Genomic DNA, 23,763 nt, shown 5'->3' on the forward strand with positions numbered 1-23,763 from the left:
AATTTAGATGTTATTACAAATGAGTAAATGGGCTTACATTTTAAAGAACTAAAGCAAACGTCAGAATGTGCCTATTAAAATGCATTAGCGATCACTGACCATGTTTTATTGCCTGTTCTAAAGTCTTCATTTGCAGTTTTTCATTACGAAAAGATTAACAAGCAAGAGCTGAGCACAAAATCAATGTTTAAATGATTTAAAGTGAGGCTGTGGCCCCCTTTAGTTATATTGTTCCGAAGCCCATGTGCAATCTTGCTGCCAGCCCTCTCCATTATATTCTGAGGTGAGGAAGATTGTGGTTCAGTTTCAAGAAACAAAGTTTATTATGTATGGGCTGGAAGCGGAGACAAAGTGGCAAATGTTCAACTCATCAGTTTGCTTTTGAGGATAGAGCAATGTTGCAAAAAGGGCCATTTCATTTAAATGTTTCAGCAGAAGATCTGTTTTAGCAAAGATAATTATTTTATAGAACACTGTTCTTGTTTGTTACACTGTTATATAAGACTGAGAAAGTTTTCTGAGGATGACATGTGACAAGAATTGAACACAGATTGAGACTAATGAGTTAGTGCAGGTGATTATGAATGTGTTGTGCCAAAGGTGAGCTAATTATCTCATGTGGAAACAAAGCTGAGTGTGAAGGTTGCCTCATGTTTCTTGGCAGAATGCTGCACTGCCCTAAATACGTTAATGCAGCTAGAAAGGCCTATCAGGTTTAAGGGGCTGCGAGGCCCAACCCTGTTTTCTTTCTGCAATAAAAATACAACAGCAGTATGAATCAATCATAATGTTCTGTACCAACCCCTTGGAGACATTGCTAGAAAGAGAGCTGTCACAACTAGAGGGTTGGGAGTGTGGAAAAATGGTTCCTGGTGTCACAAAGCAAATTTTTTGTAATTGTCTGATGGCCGAGTCCGTCCATCTTTGTCTGATTTAACCCAGAGCTACAACACCATGGCCATCCTCAACGTCACCGCCTAACTCATTATAGACTTTTAATATATCTTCCCGTCAAAGTCGCTTTTCAATATGTTAAATAGAAACCCAGTGGGGCTGACTTCTCAAGGACAGTGAGCACAGTGCCCTCTGGCTGCGGGCCAGGCCGCTCTGGCAGACTGCTTCTAAATTAACCGCCTCTCCATGCCGGCTCTAGAGGAAGGACTTATGCATCTCGGAGTTATGCCCCGAGTGTTTAGCCGGCATACGCAACAGCCTGCAAAGTACAGGCTTAACAAATCAGACTAGATTGCTTCGTGGGCCTCCTAACTTGCACTCTGGGAACAAGGGGTATCAGGAGACACTAAAGAGGAGGCAGTGTATTCGTGGCCTGAGTACCCTCAAGCTTCAGATGGTTAGAATAGATCTGCACTCAGGTAATTATCTGCTCTCCCCTGTTGTTTCTAAAGTGGAGAATTGGTTTTTGAAACTATGAATGGCTGTAGGGGGGGGGGGGTCCAAAATAGTTGTATGAATGTGTTTAAGATACCTAGAGAAAACAAATACAGGTAGGTGATCAATTAATATATATCCACAGAGTAAAAAAGAAAACTATACGCATTTGTCACAGATTCACTTTAAAACTAAACATTTCTTTTAACACTCTTCCTGTCAGTCATTGGCAGATAAATGTTTTGAAAATAAGTGAAAAACTGTTTTATTAAAGGATGGGCTGATGAGATGACATGTATAACAATAACAGAAGGCACAATGACATATCAATTCTACTAAGGGAGAGACTTTTTTCCAATTAGGTGAAAAAATATGTGCGTTTATCTGTACCTGCATCGGCGGTCGGCCAAAATGAGATGGAAAATATCAGCATGTCACAAAAAAATCCACAATCATGCATCTGTATTATATTTTTTTGTTACATGTATATGTTGAAAACATTGAAGTTATCAACAAGATGTGTTCATACTCTTTTATAGACAACACCTGACCCCCTGTGAGGCAGAGCTAACTCTTTCTGGTCATGAGACAATCAGAAGTATAGCAAGTAATTACTGGTTGGGACACATCATACAAAGAACAAACCACATCTTCACAGGCGGTTTGCCACAAGAATATCTACTCAATCAGGTAAGGCTTCACAGTACCCTATACTCTACTGTAGTTTCTCAACGGCCTTTTGATTAAAATGTTCTTAAAGTGAAACCTACATGTTACAATCATGTTGCCTATAGGTGAAACACTCAAATGGCAACATAATTATACAGTGAAGGAAATAAGTATTTGATCCCCTGCCGCTTTAGTTAGTTATCTGTTAGTTTGCCCACTTACAAAGAACTGAACAGTCTATGCTTTTAGTGGTAGGTTTATTTTCACAGTGAGAGACAGAATATCAAAAAGAAAATCCAGAAATGTACATCAAAGAAATATATGAATTGATTTGCATGTAATGGTGGGAAATAAGTATTTGATCCCCTTGCAAAATGTGCCTTAGTTCTTGGTGGAGAAAGCCTTGTTGGACAGCACAGAGGTTAGATGCTTCTTGTAGTTGGTCACCAGGTTTGCGCACATCTCAGCAGGGATTTTGGTCCATTCCTCTCTGCAGATCCTCTCAGAGTCCTTAAGGTTTGGAGGCTGATGCTTGGCAACTGGAAGCTTCAGCTCCCTCCACAGATTGTCTATGGGATGGGGGATGGAGGTCCGGCCTGGCTAAGCCCCTCCATCACCTTAATGGCTTCTTCTTTCTGTCCCCTTAGCATAGAAACCCCCCCAAAGCATAATGTTTCCACCTCCCTGCTTGACACTGGGGATGGTGTTCTTGGGGTAATAGTCAGCATTTCTCTTCCTCCAAACACGATATGTCGAGTTGATGCCAAAGATCTTGATTTTGATCTCATCTGACCACATCACCTTCTCCCAAGCCTCCTCTGAATCATTCAGAGGATCACTGGCAAACTTCAGACGGCCTGTACATGTGCCTTCTTGAGCAGGGGCGCTGCGGGATTTTAATCCATTACAGCGTAGTGTGTTACCAACAGTTTTCTTGGTGACTGTGGTCATGAGATCATTAAGAAGTCTCTCCTGTGTAGTTATTGGCTGACCCCTCACCTTTCTGATGATCATTGATGCCCTAAGAGATGAGATCTTAGATCATGGTGCCCCAGATTGAAGGTGATTGATGATCATTTTGGGTTTCATCTTCTAATGATCAAACCGGTTGTCTCTTTCTCACCAAGCTGCTTGCTGGTGGTTTTGTAGCTTATTCCAGCCTTGTGCTGGTGTACAATCTTGTCCCTGATGTCCTTAGTTCTTAGATTTTTTATTTCTTTGTAAGTTGGCAAACTTACAAAATTGGCAGGGGATCAAATACTTATTTCCTTCACTGTACCTATAGGAAAGAGCTCCTTATACAGTAAATCAATTGTCTCAATAAAAATATTGATGTGTTTGTCCCGTAGAGAGCAAAACCCTTCCACAACTATACTGGATGCATTGAAATAATTGAAATGAATAAACTGAGGAGCTTTTACACATCTGATGCCATCGGCGGGAGCAACGTAGACCAATGCAGGTATAGTAAAAAACAATGGGCTTCATCATGATCCATTCTTTTGATTCATTGTCACCAGATATTTGAATGGTAAAATCTTTAAATGTTTATAAAAATAAAAATAAACCCAACACATTAACACACTTGTATAAGATACTGTATGTAAGTGTACCACAAGCACCAGTAGAAACATGTTGGTTTTAAATGATGCAATAAGGAAGACCACATACTGGGATAAATAAAACTCAAGATTCAATATTTTATTGTCATATGCGCAGTAGTTACAATGTAGATATGGCAATGAAAAACTTAAGTCTCAAGGCTCCTCCAACAATGCAACTTGATATATACTGTATATAGGACATAATACAAATGAAACCAATACAAATAGTGAAAGAAATACTGCAAGACGTCCAAGTAAATCAATTTAAAACAGTGCAAGAAGAAGGCTATAACATGTAAATGGAACATGATATACACAAGAGATAACTATTTAAATAACTGATTTGCATGACGCATACAGATGAATGCTCAAGGTTTCCCTCTGCCTGAGTTTGTAGTCAAAACATCCTCTCCTTGAATGCATTTTACATTTACTTCTCATTTAATGTGATAACAATAGCTGCCTTGGAATGTAAGTTCATAACTTTCGCCTTAAAAGCAAATACTTTTAATTCCTACTTAAAATACTTCAACTTTTGTCCAATTTTCAGATTTTCTCTGTCTGCCATGAAAGACTTGTCAAAAAGTTTGACCAATCAACCAACCAATCCTGACAGAGTGACCAAAACAACAACAACGGCTGCTCCTGCACTAACTCCAAAACAACTTCTGCATGAACCTCGAGTTTGCTTTGATGGTCTTTGCCTCAACGGAGGAACATGTCACGATGTGCAGCTGCCTGCTGGATCTCTGCCTACCTGTCAATGCCCGCTTCATTTTACGGGAACTTTTTGTGAGAAAGGTACATTTTGACATTTTTTGTTGATATCTGACAATGTTTCAGAGTTTGTGTACGTGATAGAAATATATAACACACAAGCAGTAAAAAGCTTAAAAAGCTTCTCTTCTGTGACCTCCGTAGAGGTATCATCAAGAGGCAGCCAAAAAATTATGTTGCTTAATATATGCTGAGCCTCTTTGGCTAATAGGTTTCACTATGAGGGAGAATGGAGTGAGCTGCATTAGGAATTTTGAGCGATGTGAATTATTCAGGATATGATTAATGAAATGAAAGATCCATATAAGCAGCTTGAACCAACGCTGTGTGTCCATGTTCACCTCCAATGCTCATTGAGAATGAGGACACGACCTTGCAGCATTTGCTCAACATTCAGCAGTGTGCATGAGAGCAAGCCTTAGATACTCTTTTTGAATGGACTCTTTCCAAAAATATGTATTTTGTGCGAACTACTCCAACGTTAAGGAGACAGCGCTACTAGACATGCATACTACAGAGTTTCTTCTTTGGAGATTTCCTCTCAGTGCACTTGCGATGTAGTTACTGACGTCCCCCTGGATGATATGTTTGACGGCGTGGAATATAGAGTCCTGTATTTAGCTGTTATAGTCATTCTCTGACGTGGCAGCAGCAGTAATGCTAGAGTAAATTAATTGATGTTGCGCTTGATAAGGCAAACCAAGCTGCTGATGTCAACTGATTGACATTTCAGATATTTTGTTATGATAATCACGTCTTCCCTACACTCAACCTACAGAAAATGATTAACTCCCGAACATGAATTAAGAAGGTACTTCTGTTCTATTTGTTTTACATGTTACGCTTTGTGGAATGTAATTATGATGGAAATGCAAATGATTTCCAATTGACAGTTGGCTAAACACTGCCTCAAATCACTAATTGACCAATGGCAGCTTATCAATCATGACACATTGTACATTATTAGGCTGTGCTAAGAGCAATATCTGCCATTTAAGAGCTTGAAGGGTGCCTCTTTTAGTTTTGCCTTTCCAGAAGAGAAAAACACAATCAAATTTGTAAGGAATGAATTAAATATAGTTAATCTGTTCAAGTCTAATCTGTAGTCCTTAGCATATTCACTAACTTCTGACTACCATGAAACAAATTGTTGCTTTTAATGGTAAAAAAAACACATGCATAGTGTGTACTGTAGTGTGTAGTTTATTGAGTATCTGTCACTCATATAATTGTAAAGTTTGCCACATTCAAGAAGGAAAGGCTTCTCTGCAACTCAAAGAGTATTGCACTAACAATGTTGTCATCATTGGAAAGATTGAAATTCATATTAGCATTTCAGACAGCTTCAAAACAGGATTGATTTTCACCTTCACATCCCCTAAGGTGATTTAAACTGATAGCATTATCTCATATTTACAGAATACATGGAAATCTGACAGCATGCCGCCCAAAGCTAACGTTAGCAGTCATTAACATGGCCTGAGCATCCTGAGTGCATCTTACAGCCCTATTTGACACCTCTGCCATGAGTTCTGAAAATGCTAATTTACTGGTGTTTTAGTAATCTACAAAAATGATATTTGTCTCTCCAGGCACTCGCATAGAAAAAAAATGCTATTTTTAAACTTCACTCTTGTTTGCTTTTTCGTTTTTCTGTGGGAGGCAGAAATGTGCTGCTTACATGACAGAGATTCTGCTTTGCTAATCTAATTATTAAAGAGCTATGGCCAACTTCTAAACAGTCAGTGGAGATTGAGGAATATGAATCATTCATTGATTAATTAAGTAATTTATTCATTCATTTATTTCTCTTCATTTTACCTTTCAGGTTCAGGGAAGGGTAATTACTAGAGTGCTTAAAAATATCATGACATGACATATTGCCTCTGTGCACATTCAAGGCTAACCTTATTAATTAGAAACAAATCCTGACAAACCAAATATGCATTATAATCTGACAATATGATGTTATAATGCACTCTAATACAATACATATCATATATTTCCCCATCACCATACTTGAAAAAGGAATGAAATGTTTTTATATTCCCAGGATTTGGTCATTTTATTTTTCATTTTGCCCGATGACTCATACAAAGAATATTTTTTTTAAAGTTATGGGACTTATCTCCAGCCTTTCCCTTCCATGCCCGTAAAGTAATATCCTGCTTATTCCTGAACTTGTCACACTCATAAACTTTTCCTTTAAATACCAGCAGTGGCCTTTTAGAGTAATTTCTGCTGAGTTTGAGGATTTTATTTTTCCTCAAAAGCAGTTCAGTCTCTCATGTTAACAGAATGCAATCTCATATGAGCACTCTTCCAGCGATGTGCTTTGCAACACTGGTTCTGTTAGCAGGCAGACAGGAGTCCAGGGGCTGTTTACATGCTGACACGGTGTCTGTGTATTGCTACTGCGACTTTGCTGGGTGACAACCTTGCCCTCACATCTTATTGAATTAAGAATAGACCTAAGAGAAGGATATTGCCCCCACTCCCAGTTAATTATAGATGCATCATCCTGCCCAGTGAATAATGATGGTGACGTGTTTGTGTCCTAGATGAACAGCTGACATGTCATACAGTGTATATCTAAGATGTATATCAGGAAGCACATGAGTCTCTACAGCCTGTTCACTGTTCAACTAATGGATGTAATTAATGTTACTATATAGTTGTTGTTCTGAAACATTGCACAATGGTTTATCATTTGATTTGATATATAGTGAGGCACATAGGGATAAGATTATATGAATGTAAATATTGATGTGTACATGGAGCAGGTCAATGTTAGTTAATGCTTTTAATCAAGTCTTGTATATAATTCAATTATTGAAGTACTTGAAATGTATCAGTAATTCCATGTTATGCTACTTTAAACAGCTTAGAGGAAAACATTGCATTTTCTAAGTTAGTTACTTTGCAGAGTAAGGTTAAAGGTTGATTATGAACTTGTTCATCAAACATTTAAACAATGCTTACTGTGAAGAAATTATAATAATCTTAAAATAATATATATAATATGTATTGGGGTCATTTCGCATTATGAGAACATTTCATTTCTTCATTTTTGTTGTTGCTTTTTTGTACAAGCAATAACAGTTTTTTGAGTAGCAAACACACTACTGACAAATCATAACCTTTAAGTTAATATGGTAAACCTGTTAGCAAACAGCTGCTTATTTACACATCCAGCTGTTAAGAATCAAAATAAAGCGTATTTTTTTCCCTGAAGGAAATATGTGTCTCTTTAACTGCTAAATGCTCCATTATGTGGAACAGGTAGTCTCTGTGTGTGTCGGCAGTTTGAGCAGGTAGTGTACAGTGGGTAATTAGAGCTTTCTTTGCAGAAAATTGCTCCCTGCTTTCGCGAACGTTTGCTATGAGAAGATGAGATCCTGAGAGCTAAACAATGAGCTGAAACTCAAATAGATAATTCCCTGTAGGTTAATTACTATTGGTAAACCCTCCCACATTGTAACTCACAATGCCATTTGATACATTGTAAAATACTGATTATAGATGCTTCAAGTAAAATTTGGTATGCAGGACTATAATAGTACTACACCGTATGTCTCTCATTCGGATATTTTTACCTCTACTTAGGTAAAAAATCTCAATACCCCCTCCACCACTTAGCTACAGTTTATGTGACCCGTGCATCTTATAGTTAGTTGTAAATGCAGGATTAAGATTACAACAGGGAATGATATTAATAATTTCATGCGCAGCAAAGCTTTCAATTCCTCTCTAAAGCTCTAATGTCAGGTGTTATGTCAAATGTATTACTCAGACAGTATTACACACAAAATGCCGGCATACCTCTGCTATATCACCAAAATCACAACAATTATATAGTTATTCTAATATGTTTAGTAGTTTAGCTTGAATCCAAAGCAGCTTTCAGGCTTATTTTCTCAATCAGATTTAGTTGGCATTTTATGTTGGGCCTGAAACTAAGACACTTGACTTGTATTAGCTGTGAATACTGCTCTATGTTTGGACACAAGGGCTGCACCTCTAGTGGGACACACCGTAATTCAGGCCAGTGCCTGGTGGTTGAGTGAGTATTTGATATCAAGTAGCCAACCGTAAGACAGGTTTTGTCAAGATAAAGCCAGTTCATCTGAGCATGTCAGAGTTTTAAGCGATGATAAATTGTCCCTCCAAAGAAGACACAGTGGGTCGTAGACCTTGCCAAAGACACTCTGTCAAGTATGTAAGCATTCAATTGAAGCTAAGTGATCAAAAAAATTTGTTACAAAGTAAATGGCTTCAAGGTATGGAAGTTGGCAAAAAAAGGAAACCAGTGAGGCAGGAAATTATTCAGACTTGGTCTGTATTGATCATGACCTCCTTTTACGGCTCATTACCTTATGTCCTGACTTCTCGTATATTTGAAGCTGTAATGTTTGCCAGAGGAATAATAAAATGAAAGTTCGGAGCACAGTTTTGTCCCAGTTTTGTGTTTTTGTCGGCTTTTACCTTACCACGACTGTGCATGTTTTTCTCGTTTTAACTGCCATTATATGATTTCTGTAATCATTTTCAAACCCAGCTTTGTAAATAAGTTCCTTTTTTATTTTGCCCTCACCCTACAATGTCAACCCATTTTCCGTTCAACAAAATACATACACTTTTTGTGTTCATGTTTAACAACATCACAGTAATACAGGAGGTACCTAATTGACTGCAATTCAATTTGTGCATATTTTTTATGAAAATGAAATATGAATTGACCCTCAGTGTAATTTTGTTATACATCAGTACCAGAGAGATTCCTGTAAATGTGGTTTAAAGATGATCATTTTTTTAAAGCAATCAGAAGACACTTTTAGGTGGTGAGTATTTTGTGTTTTTGTGTTTGACACTAATGGGACCTGATGAGGGGTTGTCGGCTTCCTGCTTTGCCAACACACTGCTTAGGTGCCAGGTTTTTTTTGTAATCATCTAGTGCGTGTTTGCTGTAATTGCTGGTGTCTTTTAAAATGAGCCAGCTCAATCTGCCTTACCCAGAAATTGCCAGCAAACATTATAGGATTGATTCATTGTTTTCAGTCCAAGGAAGCCACTCCTTACTCAACAAAAAGATACACAGTTTTTATTTTCTCTTTGTAATTTGAAGTATCGGCTTTCATGTTTGCTCCACTTAACTCTTTGTGCAACTCTGAAGTGTTATCCACTCCTATTGGCTTTGAAAAGAGCAAGAGTCGAACAAGTGCCAGAGCACACAGGCGAAGATAACAGGATTATGACTATTTGAGAAATGAATAAAAACTCTTCTCTGGTGTTGGTCTGGTGACTGATCATTAAACTGGACCAAGTCTGCATTTCTGTCCCCCAGGCCACTGAGATGTCTGTACTGCCAAACTTTGCTCATATTTTCACATACTATTGACTTAGTTCCTTTTCAGAGCCTAGTTAAAGCCATTTCAGGATAAGCTGTAGACATGAATGACTTCTATCAGGAATTGTGCCATCCCTGCTGCCATAAATAAAATCACTCAAGCCCTTTCTACCAGTAGTATCTGACTCACAGATCAAGCAGGCCAACAGAAAGATGTAATAAGAAATAGCAGCAACATCATCCACTGATATTTAACCATCATAGTAGCTAACAATAATGCATTTGAAAAATTGTCAAAAAATGTATTTACTTAATTATTTTCACAGCAGAATAAGATAGTGTACACACTGAGTTAAACAAATCCCCACAAAACTATTTGTTTTTGAAATGCTGCAGTATCCCATTTCCTGTTTAACCTGATATCACAGAGTAAATATACTGGGTTGTGACATTTATATGCATCAGCAACCATTGTACTTAATTAAACTTTGACACTGATTGAACATCCATTTGACTCCGCCATTGCCACTGCATAGTCAATCCTAGAAAGAGCCAAGACCACTGTATGTTACATCTTTATAAAATGTCTCTTTAATATTTCTTGTCTTTGATTTTCTAACGTCCGTTTTTAAAATCCATTTCATCCAACATCAAAGCACAAAAAAAAGTGAGCATGAGTCATGAGAGGATATTCATACATCTCTGACCATGAAAGAATACGTTCTTGAACCCGCCAGATCCTCTACATTAAGAGGTCCTCTGCTGAAGACAAGCTGTGGTTCTCTTTCAGAGCTGGACTCTGAAGGTAGAATCCCCTGAGCTGCGGTCGGGGTGGCCTATTTTTAATGGACAGTCATGCACCTGAACAGCAAACCATCCACCAGGTGTATAATGTCGTCGGTGTAAAATCCAGCAGATCATCACTGGCTTGTGGAGTTGATGACCTGAGCCAGTACCTCCTTCGCCTCTCCTTAAAGTCATTCCACTTTTTCCATCCAGTGGGAAATAACTGACAGACCATGCAGACTGCTCGCAGACAAGCTTTCAATGCTGCCAAGCCACACAGCAGCCAACTCTTTCTGTTCTGTTGACTAACAAATAGCACTGTAGGGCATTGTTTTCACACACGCGTGATTGTGTTATGTTCTAGAGTACAAATGTATTTTCTAAGGAATTTTAGGAATCTACTCGCTTACTTTCTTTGAATTTCATCTATTTCTATTCCTTTTTTTCTTTCTAGACACCACAGTATACATATCCTCATTTGATGGCACATCTTATTTGGAGCTGCAGCCCCTTTCATCCCTTCTCCAGCCTTCTGGTGCCACTAATAATCTGTCTGCTACAGTCAAGGACACCACTGTTATTCTTAGTTTGACAGTGAAAACAAGATCTGCACAAGGCACAATCCTCTACAGTGAGTACAGTCCCATTGTCTTTCAAACATTTAAAAGCACTGCAACTCAAGTAGATGACATTTGGAAAATATGCATGCTTCTTTGTTAATATGCCCTTTTTGTTGAGTACATTTGATAAAAAGTATAACTTTGTCGTTGTGAGTGAAAGCAATATGTTATAGCCTCCAATGAAATCCATCACCTGTTAGTGTTATACATTAACATATTTTAAGTGGCTAATATTTTGCTGCTGTGGATGCATAACTTTTAATTATATTGAATATACTTTAGTTTAAGCAATAGTGCAATATTTCTGAGAGTATGAGCTGAACTATGAAGTTACAGGCAGGAGAACGTTAGCTTAGCATAATGACTTGATACCTTGGTTGACAGTGATCTAATCTGCTTTAAAAGCAAAGTATGAAGACAGCACATGGTGGTTTATGTGTCTTAAGTGCCAGAGTATCTCTTGGCCGGGCGCGCTGTAGTTTTCCTGACAAACAGAAAACATAATTTCACTGCACATGTTTCCCCTCGTTATGCTAAGCTAAGCTAGCTAACCAGCAGCTGCCTTCATATTTTCTATGCATACTGTTACGTCCCCACCAAGGTCTAGGGGACCATGGGACAATAACACACACCAACCAATAACGGAAGTAGTCAGAGTAACGGTTAACATATGTTTAGGAGGAGGAGGAGACGAGGGAGATTGTGCCAAACAAAATAAATGAATATAACGAAACAAGGCCTAGCTCCAAATCTATCCTTAAAACAAATACTCAAACAACAACCCTCACTCTCTGCACTTGTAAGGATGGAACAAACCAAAATACAGGGGTGGCAACAATCCACTAACCTAGTGTGTCTAACCAAGTTTTACCTACGTGATGAGATGTAGAGGGTACCCCAAACTTACCTAACACCTCCACCTCCCACAACACACACATTCAAACTAAACAGATGAACACGATTCTCTCTAGAATCAGACAGTACAAAAATGGTCGTGCAGGCTATGGTGACAGCAGCAGGCCCAAGTCAGAGAGACATAAAGCTTCCTGATTGCTTCCTTTATGGTCAGCCCTGTCTGCTGATTGGCCAACTGAGGGTGAGGGGATCCAATCAGCCATCAGTCTCAGGTGTACCAGCAGGTACCAATCAGCTGCTGATTAGCTGCATTGAAGAGAGGGGGAAAAGAGAAAAGAGTAGGAAGGAAAACACACCACATGTACAACATGCCTGGCATTTAACACAGACACAAAAGTTACACCTGGAATAAAATGTTTAAAAATCACATAAAACCTAAAACCAATGTATATAATATGTGTTGTTATCAATAGAAAATTCTCCTCCAATTGTCCCCAATATAAGATCCTTTGAAGAGACGGGGAAGTCTACACTGCATAATGTTTTCTAGAGAAGTTATAACTTAACATTTTTCTTGACATCCCCTGTTGTTACTGTCGTGCTTGTTATCACTATTATTAACGAGCACAACATCTTTTATTTTTGGATCAATAATAATGCAGAAATTAAACAACAGCCTGTGCTTTGTTCATTTACTGCTGAATACATTTAAAATGATGCTGTTTCTGAGTGTAAGCAAGCAGGTGCCTGGCAACAGTTATGGCGCTACAGAAAAGGCAGGAAAAACAAAGTCTGTATTGATTCTAGTTCAATAACATGTTCATAAACAAATGATGAGTAGTAACTGCCTCTGGTGTTTCTTTATAATCCTATTTAAACATATTTACTCCCACATATTAGTATTGAAGTCACCTTGGGACATCGGCACTATAAGTCATCATCTGCTGTTTCAGTGAACTGTCAGACACAAAGGTGATTACTGTGTTTCCAAGGGCATGGAAGCACATGGACACATTCAAGAAAAATATTTTCAGATGATCCGACCGGCTTTTCTGTTCTCTTTAGTTAAGGTCATTCATAACATGCATTTCCAAAAGTCTTTTTTCACCGCAAGCAAATGTAATGTGATAAAAGAGTGGAATAAAAGCGAAGTACACCATGCTATGGGGACGGACAAAATATAGCCTCGCATTTATAGACAGTTGTGAGGGGTCTGCTTTTCTGCTGATGATCCGAGCCATTACCCAAAAGCAAACAAAGGAGTCGAGAAGAAGGCAAGAGCTGGGCGATCACATGGGGAGCAAGGATTGGATGACCCTTTATTTCAACCATGAGCTCCACATTGTACACTCAGCTCATGCCAGCTCTTTTGTTCCCACACCTGCACACACACACACACACACACACACACACACACACACACACACACACACACACACACACACACACACACACACACACACACACACACACACACACTCTCTCTTTTGTTAGTGAAAGAAATTTGGATAGGTAGGCCTGAGAACCACTGAGTAGACCCTCTTAACAATAGAGCATTGTTTTGGGTAGAATGGGAGTGAGTAGGTTTTTTCTTATTTTGAGAAAGCTGAGCCATGAGAACTTTGTTCCATTTATCCAGCTTTATGTGTACTATACATCTGTTCATTGTATGTATTACGTGCCAGCCAGCCTAGGGGGGAAGCCGCTACATGAATGCCTGGAGCTGCAGGTTCTCTAATGACTGCAGTTGTCTAAGGTCTTTTACCTCTACCTAACATCTGCATATACACTGCCCGGCCCAAACATTTTCACACACTGATACTCGTTGGACCGCGTTTAGCTTTGATTACGGAACGCATTCGCTGTGGCATCGTTTCCACAAGCTTCTGCAATGTCACAACATGTATTTCTGTCCAGAGTTGCATTAATTATTTTTTGATCTTGTATTGATGACGGGAGATTCAGACCGCTGCGCAAAGTCTTCTCCAGCACATCCCAAAGATTCTCAATCGGGTTCAGGTCTGGACTCTGTGGTGGCCAATCCATGTGTGAAAATGATGTCTCATGCTCCCTGAACCACTCTTTCACAATTTGAGCCCGATGGATCCTGGCATTGTCATCTTGGAACATGCCCGTGTTATCATGGAAGAAAAAATCCATTGATGGAATATCCTGGTCCTTCAGTATATTCAGGTAGTCAGCTGACCTCATTCTTTGGGCACATAACGTTGCTGAACCTAGACCACACCAACTGCAGCAACCCCAGATCATAGCACTGCCCCCCAAAAAGGCATATGCGCTTTTTTTGGGCCGGACAGTGTATAATAAGCATTAGAATATACCAAAGGGTCCATCGCTACCCTCTTTCCTTATATCAAAATTTGAATTTTCTGCCTCCGATAACTGACACCGTTATGTTTTTAGCAGCACGCCTAAATGAATTGCACATAGCCCTTTAATAAACCAAAAAATATGTGAAGCTAGTAACACTGTTTGAAATTTTTCACAGTTGATTACCATCTGCATTTTTAACATACAAAGACTGTACTTTTTTTAATTCATATGTAAGCTCTATTGTGCACGTGTTTTCATTTTTTTGTACCTATTCCTTAGAGTGATAATAGCTTTTCTCCGAGCTGATATTGGACTCTCATGAATGTGTAAGTGTTCCACCAAAGACTTAAATCTTTGTATTTAAGGAGCTATTAATTAGCCAGATCTCAAGACCTAAGAGGGCTCTAAATTACTGCTTTAAACAAGGTTGGTGCTCTTGAAAGGTCAGTCAGCCAAGCCTTAAACACACAGGCCATGGTGCTATCAATTTTAAGACAAAGATACAGTATCCTGTCTGACACTAATTCAAGTGATGTGACGTTTTTCTCAATTGGATATCGGAGTTTTTCAATATAAGTTATTACAGGCCTTCCCTATTCATGAAGCCATTAAACATATCTGTGTGTGATGATCAAGATCACCTTCACCAAGTTAAGGAATAATCATCTTGTTTTCACAGTTAACACAGTGTTAATGCAATGTTAGGAAGTACACATTTGGGCAGCTGAGAGAGTTTGGGGCATCTGAATTTGACTGTTTTTCTCATTAAGAAAAATATCAGAAAAATGTGTGTTGCTCATTGTTAGGAACTACTTAAGTCTGTCGAATAATATGTTTGAGAGCAGAAGAATAATACCCAGGCAAAGCTTTTTAAGCTTCTCTACCCTTTACTTAAAAGAATATCTGTTTTGGGATGTTTTTGGGGGGAACAGCACATCACAGCGAAAGACATGTCTTTTTCTTAGTCGTATTCTTAGATACTCTTCAGTACTTGATTGTGAATACCTTTAAATGTATGAATGTCACGGCATGTTCTTTATATGAAAGACTTTGATTTTATAAGACTTAGTCTAAGTCTTCACAGATATACTTTATAGATTAGTTTGAAAAATAATTACTGCTGTTTGAACATTATGCCATCCTTACTCAAAAAATGTAACTGAAACACTACAGTAAAAAATAAACACAATCATAATCGTTGAGTAGTTAATATACCTATTCTTTTTTCCATAACCATATTACCAATATGGCACTGCTGGAGCACACAGAAGCCAAAAAGCAGATTGTGAGCATGGAAACTGAAAGCAGGTATAGAGGGCACAGTGCCTTTTATCTAGTAATGCTTCCTGGCTCATAGTGCACCATCTTGTTTCACATCAGAGGATAGGAACTGAAAAGAAAACTCTAGAGATCAAACAGACAAAGTTAATCAGAAGAGAACGAAAAGACATGCATTGAGATGCAGAGAATCTCTTCACCAGACCTTCTCCTTATTCTCCACTCCCCTTTTTACCCCTCTCCCCGAAGCAAACATGTAAGTCTCCCCCTGGACTTCAATTGTCAGATCGAGAAGAGAAATACGAGGAGGTGGGGGGAGGGAGAGCAACAGAGAGAACAGGTGACAGGCACTGACAAAAGGACGAACGCTCTGTTAGGCTCGATGCACAGTAACAGGGCCATGGGGACAGTAGGGAACTATACCCTTACAGAAGAAAAATAAAAGATGGGGCAACATTGACATCTATTGTAAATGATATTTGTCAACAAATGAGTTATGGTGCTAAGCGGGAAGAAGTGCTTTGAGAAGACAAAGGCACATTGTAACAGAAGGAAGTGCATCTGTGTTTTTGTTGTCAGTCTTTCCTGCTGAATTCATTAACTCTTGAGTTTCACCTGAATCTGCAGTTTAGCAACAATAATGATGGACAATTATGTGCCAGACATAATTATGTTTTTGGGGTCATTTATGCACACAGACATGCTTTTGTTTGGAAGAAAAACTACCATAAAATACCAGACAGTCAGACCTTTTTGTGTTTGACAGCTAAAAAATCTGTAACATTCTGTAAATTTGAGAACTTACATGCATTAATGAAAAATAGTTATAACAATAACTATAACATTGTCATGATAAAAATAATAACAATGGCCAGACATTTGGTTTCACAGCAGTTGGAAAACCTCAGACACATTTCCATTATAACCCATGTTTAAGACTTCATTTGCTGCAGCTTTATTCCTACCATCACAAACAACTTGGAGAGACCCGCTTCCTGCTTGAGAGTCATAATCCTTATTTGCCTAAAATAGGCATCAAATGAAAATGTAAAACATCGCCTTTTTCTGCTTGTTTGTTCCCTCAAGTTACATTTCAAGATCTGCCTCTCTCAGCCACAATAAATTGTATGCCATGCTTAAAACAGTCCCTGACAGCCACAATATGTGTGCAGTATAACACAACGTTTGATGCATTTTCTATTACATTTTTAAGCTTTCCTGAAAAAGCTCTCTTTTTTTTTTTTTAAATCTCCTAAACACCACAAACAAGAAAAAACATGATGTCAAAAACAATAGTTTAAGAATAGGTTGGGATACAAAGCTGTGTTTTCTTCGAATAGCCAAACACATTAAATATGCTCTTCTGTGTTCAAAGACATTCAAAAGATAATCATGAACATTTCAGAAGCAATCTCCTCTTACAATCAATGTACTGTATTTACCAGCAAAATGAAAGTATTTTAAAATGACATTTAAAAAAAAGTATAAGAGGTATGGAAAAGTAATTACGTGTGGTATTAACAAGGTATATATTTAAAAAAACAAAAGTGAAACAAACAGAAAACAGTTGTACTAAACGACATTAAACTGACAAATAATCTGTTTCAATTTCGTAAAGCATTGCAAATGTATATAAATTGTGACATTTTATGCTAGCCTTGCATGGACAAGTGAATCCTGTTTTTAGGGATTTTGAATCATTTAAGCCTTTTAAAGTAAAAGTGAATTAAAGCATTATTGTCAGAATCTAGTAACCCTTGAGAAAACAGGGAATTTTAAACTTAGACTCGTAATTTCCTTATAAAGACATACATTTTAGCCATGTTCTTTTGAGCAAGGCCACACTGGTTTTGCAAACAAAAGTGTTCATTTGTATAACCAGTTCTAAACTTGTGGAAGCAAATGTAGAGCTCTTAGGACTGGCAGGATCCCATAACGGTTTCTCTTGTTAAAATTAGACAGTATTTTGAATGTGCTTGAGTCCACCCACTGTCTTCTGGGTAGAGCATTTTAAATATTTTACAGGAGATTGACTTTGGAACATGTTTTTCTTCTTCTTTTTCTTCTTTTTGCCTCTGCCTCTGACAAGCACCTCCTAACATTATGATTGTATAATGTAGCAGTTTTAGCAATGTTGCAAAACATGACTCAGCAATACATTTGGTAAGAGACTAATAAGAGATGTGTATCTAGATGAAATGGCTTGCTGGATGCATAATTCAAATACAAATCAGGAGACCAGGGATTGAACCTTGAGGAACTTCACATGCAAAGCTTTAGACATAAAATTATAAAATGATGTTCAAAAGATTTGTCCCTTGAAGCCTAATGCAAAATAATAAACTCAGTCTGCCTTCTTTTTCTCTTCTGCTGCTTTTGTCGGAGGAAAAATACGTCTTTCCCTTTCACAAAAAAAGCTTGAGGAAATGGTGGATTATCTAAACAAGATATTCCTCCTGTGGTCCATTCTGCAACAGCGTTTAGTAATATGGCCCTGTTAAGTGTGCATCCCTATTGAGTCGTATGACAGGGAAGACCTACAAGTCGGCTTAGAAAATGCATTATCAGAGTGCAGCATATTAAACTAAGCACAGCCTCCCTCTGACAATGATGGGGATTTTCTGGATGCCCTTCTTACCCTAGAGGAATTGTTCAGAGCTTTCATATCAGTTTCAATGCAGCCCTGAAACAATGAGTACAGCTTTTGCGCGTATTTCCTACAGTGTCCAAATCCTCCAGCTGTACAATGACTTCATGTGGGATGACACGCATTTTGGAGACACAAGGTTGGCTCTAGAGCCACCTCTGTTCAGGTTCATTGACCTATACCTGCCTACCCCTGTTACAGAGTCCTGGCTCAATTATCATTGTTGGTGTGAAATCCAAGGGGTCAGCCATGCAAGTGTCACTTCTACTCAGCAACTCCCTTTGGATTTTAAATTCCCTGTCAATCTCTCTAATCCAGCTGTGAAATGTGCCTTGTTGAAAGCACTGAAACATTTTAAGTCTTTAACAGTGCAGTTTTTCTGTTCGGTCCTCTGCCCTGCAACCATGTCTTCACTGACAGGCAAAAGAGTGGCAAGCTCTATCTCCGTCTACTTTTCTGAGCTGCATTCTTAGGTTGCCTCTCTGCACTCTTCTCATGACTTCTTAGACAGCTGTGCAGAACCGAGGTGTACCTCCCTCAAGAAGACCATCGTAGCTTGCGTGGGAGGATTAATGCGGCCGCTGTCTGTCGCTCCCCCACTGCACTGTCTCACTTGCAAGAGACTCAGTGCAAGCACAGCATAAGCTTTCTTAGTCATAAAAGATGCTGAAGTCTGGGAAGTGGTATATCTTATAATGACATCCTGTCTCCCAACCTGTACTAGCTGTAAACAGAGTTTGGAACATGGAGAAGATTTGACCGACAGCACTAATGAAGCTGCTTTCTTTGAGTCTTGTAACTGTCCTGCTAATGTTTTTAAAACAAGAAATCATGGATGCAGGACTCAGAACTATCTGTCATCAATGATGGAAGGGACTTTTGCACTTTACCTTTCACCTTCCTTATAGGATGCCAACACTTTATTGATAAGATCAGCAGATCAGAGTAACCACATCACTCTGCTGGAACATGTTTATCTAAGAGGAAGTGGATATTTTTCTCTAGGCGCAAAGCCCTCTGCTAACTCATGTCAGGCCATACTTGCAAATATTTGGACTCGGACAAGGCTGAAGCCACGCAGATATGATTAAGCTCATAGTGGTGCAGTGCTAGCTCATTGCACTATAAACTGTTATTGAAAGTGGATAGTTCTTTGTCGGATGGAATAGCCTGTTGTAGCTTGGATTCTAAACCAGGTTGGCTCATCAAACACTGTCACATCTATGCTCTTTGAACAATGCAAACAACTAGATTTTATTATGGCCCGGGCAGTTCAGTGTTTTTATTGTAAATTGTTCATCTTAGAAAACCTTGCACTCTTGGTTCACTGTGTTTCTAGTGCTATGATGTGGAGTCCACAAGGATGTTCTTGGTAAACTCCTGTATAAGCAAAGGCTGTGGTTGTACAATGTCAATTGTTGGCAGGCAAGAATCATCCCTTGGGTTTTCATTTTCCAGGTATTGATCACAAACAAGTATGCCCTTGCGGCCATCACACTGACATTTATCAGGTTCTTCTAGCTGGGTATGTGTTGGTTCTTCTTGGTCCTAGTTGTGTATGTTGTTGTATAGCACCACCGTTTTCTGCTTTACGGGACAGACTTATTGGAATTTAACCTTAGTTAATAACTTATTGCCGATGCGATCAGGTCATACCATTTAATCTTCTAACCATTTCTTCTCTGTTAAAAACAAATATTTTTCATTGCACACACTACGACGGGATAAACTACAGTTAAGCTAAAGTTTAACTACTTGGTACATCAAAAGATATTTTGGCAATCCAAAAAACACTACTCTTTACTAAACATCATTTTTTTCTATTTCAGCTCAACAGCAGAACTTGGGGGAACAGTTCCTTCATGTGTTCCTTCAAGATGGAAGTCCTGTTGCTAAACTTGGGTGTGGTAGCGGTTATGTTCTGCATGCTGCTGTGGGCCAGAACGTCAATAATAACAGATGGATGCCAATCACAATCAGGTATGATAAGTCTCCTACTTTCCTCTCTGTTCTTTAATATTCTGTTGGCAAAGTCATTATCACTGCCTGTATTGATCAGGATTTCTATGTAATTACTTGTTTGAAAAATGGATGTGTATCAGGAAGTCTTTGTGTAGGATGTGAAAAATGTTAACTGTATTTGTCACTGAAAAGAAGCCCCCGATGACATCATGATAGCAAAGCAAGAATTGCTATCATTTTAAGCCCATTCTGTCTAGAATGATATATCTTTACAGATACCGTATGCACGGTTGATCTCTGCCAAATAACAAACAATTTTCATTTTCTGAAAGTCTTTCCTCATAACTTACGCTGTTGAAGAGTTCAAGTGAGTCACCAATTTCATTACTCACTTGCACATCCTCCACTCAGTTTCAATAGCTTATAAAGAAGGATTGAGGTAATAAGAAAGAAAGAAAATGAACACAATAGACACACCAATGTATTAAGTGTTAAGTGTGCACATTTATCTATTCAGAAATGTGTGTGCAGTGCTCAGTTGTTTCCACTTCAATTGGGGTTTTACACAAAGTCCCATGTCATGGTCTCTTTGATAAAGCCCTGTGAAAGCTTGTCTGTACTGCAGCTATCCACACCAGTGTTGATCAGAGATTTGATTCTACGGTATCACAGAAGTACAATGAAAGCTCCCTGCATCAGATAAATCCCACTTTAATGCCCTGCATCCCTGTGCACCTCCAGAACAGCAGTCATACCCCTGACATGTGTCAAAATGTCAAAATCACAAAGAAAATCATTCAGTGTGTTGGCAGTGTTAGTTTTGGGACTGGTACAATGCCTATTAGGACAATTATAGACAGAAACTGCAATCACATTTCATTCTTATACTCATTTCAATGAAATATTGTACACACATTGAATTGTATTCCATTGGATTTGAGTTGAATAGCTAAACTTACCTAATTAAACATATAAACTATATACATCATCAATAATAAAGTTAGCATGCACAAATAGGTATACTATATTTAACAACTAAAGCTTACTCTATGTTATGTCTCTGTTTTTGATACTGAGCTATACTGTTAAATGGTTTAACACCATGTAAAAAGAGGAACATTTCTGTTACCATCCATGGCATCTCATAGATCACTCTCAGATAGTGAGAGACTTAGGATTATTAAACTTTGATATTCAGTCTGCTGAGAAAATTGGCCATTTCAGCAAATAGGTGCAGGGTGATTTCCTGTAAGTGCCCCTTTTACCTTGACTGCATCCAGTAGACAAACCTTACACCTTGACCCAGTCATTTCCTGCCTAATGTGCAATGCTCTCAGGATTTTGCTCACATAAAGAGAACTTGTAGAGCAAGTCGACTTCAATGACCCTTAATGATCTATGAAAGTTGAATGTATACAGTAAAAATCCACTGGCACACTTCACCACTTCTAATTACATTTGGCTTTACCACTAAATTCAGCCGTACCATCTGAAAACAGCTAGTCCCATTTAAGAAAAAACGTTACCTTGTTTGAACATTGACAAAATACAAAATAACATATTTAATTAGATCAGAGGATTCATTTTGCCGAGACTAATGTTAAATTTGTTTGTCAAAGTCCAACTAATTGTGATTCATTTATATTACCATTTCCAAAAACTATGATCCTAGCCAAGGTAAGTAGCTTTTCACAACAAGCCTTTGGTATGACTGAATAAATGATGCAAAAATACAGAACAACATAAAAATAAACCCAGCTGGAGTTAGATAGCTGTAACTCTGTTATATGACAGTGTATTTATACAAAGTCATAACCTCAGCCTTCTTCCCACACTTTTCTCTAGATTTCGCAAATTTCTTAAGACACATCCCCGAGTGAAATTACTTCTTAAAGCCAGAAGCAGCGAATGTTGCTACTCTTTTGGATTATCGGGGGAAAACAACTGAATCGTTAGCATTTGGCAACAGATTTGGTACCAAATGTTGAACCTGATCCATATGCATTCGCACTACTTGCTTGTCTCATCCAAATAGGTCTGATCACAATGCTTCCCCATGCACAGCTGATCTTCTGTCTCTGTTGTGCGCATACAGGCTTACAGCTCAGGCACTGTGGGGCACAGTGAGCCAGTGGGAGAAACAGGAGGGGGCTGCTGCTGAGCTTTGCCTCTATTTATTCTTGATCGGTTCAGCAATTGTATTCATATGCAAATGAGCGCATGACATCATCTAGTCTTGTTTGAGCATTAAATACCTTCTTTCCTTTCCTTCCTTTCCTAGTCGCCTACGGTGAAAACAGCTGCATCAAATTGCCCTCAGCGTCCAGGGTTGTATATAACTGTAAATATCCCACAGCTCCAGTGACCAAACAGGGAAGAATAGAATCGCCTGATGTCACTGCATCACATAGTCACCTCTTTTCAACTTTTTCCCTCTTCAGCATCTCATACGCACTCCTTTTTCAAACCACCAACATATTGTCATCTCAGGCATTGTTCTGATGACGTGCAGGTCCGTAGAAAACAAAAACATTTGTCTTCCGCTTTCATTTTTGCACTGATGCAGCATTGTTGAAAGTGGTATGACACCTCTGTTCAACATACAGCACTGCACTATGAAAAGATGCACTTTAACTCTTGATGTTTTTCCATGCTGGGCTTTAAAGCACTGTAGTTTTTTATAAGGATATAATTGCTCGCATTAATGAAGATGAGTACAAAACAACACATTGATGTGGGGGGCTTATTTAAATGAAATTAAAAGCCCTCTAGTTGGTGGTCTACCCAGCTGTTGCTGCTAATCTAACATTTAAGCTCTAAAATGATCTACTCCAGCTTCAACACAAAGTAAGCAATAAATGTCTACTGTACAGATAAAAAAATATATGGATATATTCCAAAACTCAACATTAAGTGCTGTTTTTTTTTTTTAACAAAGTCCTATTTAGATTTTTTTTGAGGAGAACTTTTTTAACAATTTTACAGCTCACTACTTATTAAGGATAGACATTTGGCACATTTAATCAACTGTTTATCATCCGCTTCTGGAACTGATTCTACTAAAAGGATCCGAATGATCCGAACAGGCTGCTATGTACATTCGAGATACCGGATGGGTAGACCAAATGTGAAAAACTCGCGTTTGATTATACTTTATAATCTCTGTAACAATGTAGCCTGCATAATCCAGTTTGGTTAAAAGAAAGTAAGATTTTTTAGTTCACATTTATCCTGGCGCTTTATCAATAGCTATGCACATTTTCTGAATGTACTTGTGCATTGTGTTCTTTAGTGAAGAAAGGTATGGATAAGCAGAACAGTAGTAAATGTGAAATGCTTAAAATATCATCCCGACTTCAAGGTATGTTTATTCTGTTTCTGTAAAATAGAAAAAATAATTGTCTTAGAATGAGTTCTTCAGCACATTTGTAGTTCTCCCTTTTACACTGTGAAGGTGGAAAGACAAAACGCCAATTCTGCAATGCCCTGTGCTGC

At 38.4% G+C, this 23,763-nt stretch overlaps 1 protein-coding gene across 1 annotated transcript in view; it reads left to right on the forward strand.

Moving 5' to 3' along the window:
* The window catches only part of eys (eyes shut homolog), a 142,780-nt gene that overhangs the window by 90,561 nt on the left and 28,456 nt on the right, over positions 1 to 23,763 (forward strand). The window contains exons 37-41 of the mRNA XM_063874989.1: positions 1,929 to 2,079; positions 3,408 to 3,520; positions 4,213 to 4,463; positions 11,027 to 11,203; positions 20,136 to 20,286. Coding sequence (XP_063731059.1) covers positions 1,929 to 2,079; positions 3,408 to 3,520; positions 4,213 to 4,463; positions 11,027 to 11,203; positions 20,136 to 20,286 — 843 coding nt within the window. The remainder of the gene's footprint in view (positions 1 to 1,928; positions 2,080 to 3,407; positions 3,521 to 4,212; positions 4,464 to 11,026; positions 11,204 to 20,135; positions 20,287 to 23,763) is intronic.

Source organism: Eleginops maclovinus, chromosome 22 (assembly GCF_036324505.1).
Source record: "Eleginops maclovinus isolate JMC-PN-2008 ecotype Puerto Natales chromosome 22, JC_Emac_rtc_rv5, whole genome shotgun sequence".
Lineage (NCBI taxonomy): Eukaryota > Metazoa > Chordata > Actinopteri > Perciformes > Eleginopidae > Eleginops > Eleginops maclovinus.